A 5872-nucleotide genomic window follows, 5' to 3' on the forward strand; every position below is an offset into this window, starting at 1 on the left:
CTAAGGTCATGTATGAGTTGTTACTAAGGTCATGTATGAGTTGTTACTAAGGTCATGTATGAGTTGTTACTAAGGTCATGTATGAGTTGTTACTAAGGTCATGTATGAGTTGTTACTAAGGTCATGTATGAGTTGTTACTAAGGTCATGTATGAGTTGTTACTAAGGTCATGTATGAGTTGTTACTAAGGTCATGTATGAGTTGTTACTAAGGTCATGTAAGCGTTGTTACTAAGGTCATGTAAGCGTTGTTACTAAGGTCATGTAGGCGTTGTTACTAAGGTCATGTAAGCGTTGTTACTAAGGTCATGTAAGCGTTGTTACTAAGGTCATGTATGAGTTGTTACTAAGGTCATGTATGAGTTGTTACTAAGGTCATGTATGAGTTGTTACTAAGGTCATGTATGAGTTGTTACTAAGGTCATGTAAGCGTTGTTTCTAGGGTAATGTACGCGTTGTTTCTAACGAAATGTATGCGTTGTTACTGGGGCCATGTATGCGTTTGTTTCTGGGATATTGTATGCATTGAAATCAGAAAAAAAACACTTGAATTATGACACAATGTTTATAATGTTAATGCTGACAATTTAGTCAAAACACTGTAAAGCAACTATTGTGATACAAAGTAATGATGGTTAACATAATTTATGTTAAAATGTAAGTTTTATCTCAAATTTCATTGATGATTCTGCTAACCCTTACACTAACCCTAACCCTCACCCTCACACCAACCCTAACCTAAGCCCTGACCCTTACATTAACCTAAACCTAAACTTAACCCTAACCCTCACAATAACCCTAACCCTTACACTAACACTAACCCTCACACTAACCCAACCCTAACCCAAAATTCATTGCAGATTCTGCTAACCCTCAAACTAACCCTAACCCTCACACTAACCCTAACCTTAACCCTTACATTAACCCTAACCCTCACCCAATTTTCAATAAATGCTAATAGCATTTAACGAGTTAGAAAAATGAAGAGAATTGAACGAAAGCGTTTTTTTTTCTGATAATGTGTGAAAGGGAAAGAACAAAAAGTTGTAACAAATTTAACCAGTTGTTTCCCTTCATCGCCAAGAAGTATAAAGTGGACACCACCACGCGCGAGTTAAGAAGATGAATAGAGAATCTACACTAAAACCCTGTTTTGATGACTCTCACGAGTTTGATCAATAATTAACATGTTTCTGTGAGGCATAACAGCAAAAATTATTACAATGGACCTTCCGCAAATACATCAAGATAAAGTCATATTAGAAAGTGACCCGAGAATAAAAGTAAAGATAGAACTTGTTTGGGCAGATTGTGGTAGAAAAATAGAAACTAGTTGTCACTAGATCTGCATTCGTAGATTTCTTTCTATGATTTATCTAGACCTCAAATGCTTTTTTTTTTTTTAGATTAAAACCATAAATGGTTCAATATAGTGCTCAGTGACCTTTCTTCGAAAACTCCATCGGTGAACGCAAAATGTAGATGGAGAAAGAATCGAGTAAGCTCAATGTTCGGCTGCTGCTAAACAATGGTTACAGCGTTGTTTTGACCTGTTTTATTGATAGTTTTATACAAAGGGTCGTCCCCAGTGCTAGCCGGAGGGGGAGGCGGTGGGTGGCCCCCAGCATTAAGAGCCAGGTTGTTCGGGACGCTGGGCGCAGTTACCGGTGCAACGGGGCCCCCTCGAGGTCCTGGGTTAAATGTACTGAGGCCTCCCCCGCCGATGGGGCCACAACTTTCGGACTTGTGGTTGCTGTCCAGTGGAGAGCGAATCTTGCTGTTGACATAGGTGTTCATGTCCGCCCCGCGATCGGATGCGGACGTGCCGCCCTGGGAGACTCCAATGTGAGTTCGGTGAACGGGCGAGGTGATCTGTGTAGGGACGGCAGTGTAATTGCAGGCGACGGGCTCTATTGGGGGCGTAGTCCTTAGCTGTGACTGCCCCCTCCTGCTGTGAAGACTTGGTTGCGGGCTGGGGTTGTGGACGTGAGTGTTCCCTTGCGTGTGCTTCAGTGGGGACGTAGCGTGCTGATGAGCCGACGCCCCTGACATCAGGCTTATACACTCAGGAGCGTTGCCAGAGCTTCCCATCGGGCACGGCGAGCTGCGGTTAGACTCCAGCTTCCGGTTAAGACGTATCTCGTCAATATCCATATCAGGGCCTGATAATGGCTTGCTAAGAAGTCTCATTTTCCGGATTCTTTCCCTTTGATAGCACAACCCAGCAAAGATAATAGCGTTTATCAAGAGCAGAGACCCACCGATGGCGACGACGATGCTGAGAGGTACGCCAGCGCCTGCCGAGCTCTTGTAAGTAAAACCTTTATCAGGCTCGGCTGTAGTCTCGCCACTGTGTTGGTCTTTTTTGCTTTCAGCCGCTTGCGACGACGCCTTCATGTCTTTCGGGAGGGGGTTGTCCTCTGTCACGTCTGGATAATGCGTGGTCCAGGGAACATCGCTACTGGGCATGGGCGTAGGCCGAACCGGGGGCATGGGAGGAGGGGAAGGGAAAATGCCGTCGAAATTAGGTATCAGGTGGAGGGGGTCGTCAAAGGTGGACATATTGTCAGACTGCTCCAGGAGGTGGCTGGATTGGTCTCCTCCGTCGCTCTTGTCAATCTTTGGGATGAGATCCAGCCAGGCTGCCATCTTCAGAGCACGGTAGTGGCTGCGCACCACGGGGCGTCTACCTGGGGAGTCAGAAAACTCTGTTTTTTGACAATTATGACGCTCTCATCTGGGTGGAGGGGAGGGGTGTTAGTAAAAAAAATTGTCCATGTCTGCATGCATCTATGACATATGTCAGATGTCATTTCATGCACCAGACAGACTACATCTAAACATTAACAAATAAATCATGATAATTAATACTAAATATTCAAAAGAGTTATCTTATTCTTTGAAAACAATGGTTGTTATAATCTATTCATTTAATTTTTTTAGTGGCCCAGAGGTTCAGATGGCGTAGTGACATCACATTCTTAGTGTCACAACAACATTCGGATGGTATGACGTCACGATGTGTTGTGATGCCGGGGATTTTATTTGAATTCAATAGTTAACAAAAAATGAAGATCTAGAATCACAATTGACAATTCTTTGATAAAACAAAACTCTGGAACTTTATTAAATACAACGTAAGTACAGTTTATGTACAAATTACAAATCAATGAGCATGGAACATATTACAAAGGCTTTTCAAACAGAGCTCTTAGAAACGTGACTAGCTACAAGGACTTAATATTATCGACTGACTTTACTTTCTTACTACCGCCAATTCTCTGGCGCTAACTCTTTTCAAAAATGTCTTTGTTTAAATTCAAATCAACCAATAGATTTCAAACATACTAATTAAGTCCCTTGGGTAAATCCTGACTTGAATGACAAGTGTCTAAATTTGAGGATTAAATCCCGAGACTCATGTCGAGGGCTTATATTTCTTTTAAATAAGAAATGTACACACAATTCTATAATGTGATCTGTGACACTTAGCATATTAGCATCATAATAATTGTAAAAGTGACACTTAGAAAACCTAACCAGAGTGACATTGACATGACACAACCAGATTGACACAAACAAGTTACACTCAGTTGTCCCATACAGTAATGTTAATAAAACAACGCCCATGCACCAAAAACAAAAAAACTTGATCTGTGAGATCTATAGTAGCGGCGTATCTCAGTGAGTACCAATGTGTACGCTGTGCCAATGGCTACTTCAAAAGGTTTAAGCTTCACGTAAACCTATACTCTAGTCTCAAAGTGTTGAGAACCGCTGCTATAATTCTTACGCACAATACAGTTTACATGCAGTAACACAAAATAAATGGTCCAGGGGAGGGAGGGAATGATTTCAACCGAGAGCAATCATTATAGAAGGCCAGAACACTAGCCTGCAAGATCACAGCCTGTGGGCGGTGCAGACCAATAGCTCGTTGCTACGTCGCAGGTCAGTGTTGAGGCCTGCTATAACCAGTAGTCTCGGTTCAATGAGAACTCTTAGTTCTTCAAAATCTGATTCTTTGTTTGTTTAATGTTTGACATGTTTCGGATGTTTCTTAAGTGTTGAAGATAATCTACCTCCTAGTCCAAACCTCCTGCAGGACGACGGGGGATAGCAGCGGGCTCGGTATGAACTCGGGACCATCGACAAATCCGAACGACAGTCTAGCGCGCACACCACACTACCACGATACCCACCCTTATGAGTAATCGGGGGACATACTCAAAAGCAACAAGTCTTCTATCAAATAAGTTGCTTACAAACATCACTTTGAAACTGACGTTGGTCTATCAATTCTTATTCTATTTCTTTCTGTCAATGCTTCATTATTGCAAGGTGTATTCTCGCTGAAACCATGTGACGTCATGTGTCATACAAAAATCTATTTTTGTTTTAACAACGTCATTCGGAGCTATTTCATTACTTAAAGACGTAAGCCAAATTTAATTTTAAGATGATTAAATATTTCTAACAAATTATAAGGGTCAACATAGAATTTTCACCGTAAGGCCAATTAGCCTTTTTTTCTACTTATATATAAACTGCCAAAGTTCTGGAAGATCATTAGAGCAGCTTTTAAAATAGGATAATTTTTTTCAAGTTGTTCCTATGAAGTCCCGGTATAAACTAATAGTTAGGAAAAAAAACGCTATGCTCTTCATTTCGACTAGACCCAAACACTTGACATTTTTTGTGTGATATTCTATTTATCTAAAAAATAGATGTCTAAAAAAAGAAGTCAATAGAAGGAAGAGAGGCTTAGACACAACAAACAAAACTGACTATTTTTACTATTGCAGTCCTTTGTCTGACCCTGATACAATGGATTTTTTTTTTAGCATGTAGACTTTTCTATCTCCTGCAAATAATTGAGTGACTTGTAAGGATTAAAGCTAATCACCACTTACCATCTAATGACTAGTGGAGAAAACACAATAGACACAAACTATATTGCATTGTTTTAATCTCTAAATGACCAAACTGTTAAATGTGATTCTTTGGAGAAATACGATAGGCCCAGCAAGAAACATTTTCTGTGGCGAAGTGAAAATAAACTTGAAACTTAAAGACATTGCACAAAACAATTTTACACTGTGGGCCTGTCCAACAATGACAACCACCCCGACAACAGCAGACACGATAGCAGCTACAACCACAACAATAACTACAAAACTAGCAACTATAACAATAACTACAACACTAGTAACAGATAACTATAACAATAACTACAACCCTAGCAACAAAACCAATAGCAGATACAACCACAACGATAACTATAACACTAGATACAGATACAACAGCAGCAACAACCACAACAATAACAGCAAAACTAACAACAGAACCAACGGCTTCTACCACAACAATAATAACAGCAATATTAGCAACTGACCATCACCTGCAACAGTAACAACTGCAACAACAACAGTAACACCAGCAGCAACAGCAACCAAATTAAGAATAACAGTAACAGCAACACATCTGATAAATTCCTATTTCTCACTGTTGATGCTCGTTGAGAGAAAGTCAACAACTACAACATTAACAGTAAACACAAGCAGCAACAGCAATAACAACATCAATAACAAAAAAAAACAACAATAACAACAACAAATTTGATTAGTTCCCATCTCTCACTTCAGACTAAAAACAAAAATCTAAAAAACAACAACAATCTAAAAAAAAAAACACTCTAAAAAATCCTCCGACTTAAGCTCGCATGTCGTAACAAATTATCATCACGAGGAAGACATCTGCCTCACCACAACACTATTTTGTATTTCACCGCCCTTAGGAAAAAAAAACCCACAAAAAATAGTTCCCCTTTATCAACCACACATTTTCAATGTCATGTTCATATATTTTTTATT

At 40.0% G+C, this 5872-nt stretch overlaps 1 protein-coding gene across 3 annotated transcripts in view; it reads right to left on the minus strand.

The window, feature by feature from the left end:
• Positions 1 to 217: 217 nt before the first annotated feature.
• Positions 218 to 5872, minus strand: part of LOC106056486 (neuroligin-4, X-linked-like) — a 269821-nt gene continuing 264166 nt past the window's right edge. For 2 of the 3 annotated variants that reach the window (XM_056012657.1, XM_056012654.1), the window contains one exon: positions 219 to 2707. In XM_056012657.1, coding sequence (XP_055868632.1) covers positions 1521 to 2707 — 1187 coding nt within the window. In that variant the 3' untranslated portion in view covers positions 219 to 1520. Of the gene's footprint in view, positions 2708 to 5872 lie in introns of all 3 variants that reach the window. The other variant, XM_056012658.1, reaches the window with a different exon arrangement.

This window comes from Biomphalaria glabrata, chromosome 15 (genome assembly GCF_947242115.1).
Source record: "Biomphalaria glabrata chromosome 15, xgBioGlab47.1, whole genome shotgun sequence".
Classification (NCBI taxonomy): domain Eukaryota; kingdom Metazoa; phylum Mollusca; class Gastropoda; family Planorbidae; genus Biomphalaria; species Biomphalaria glabrata.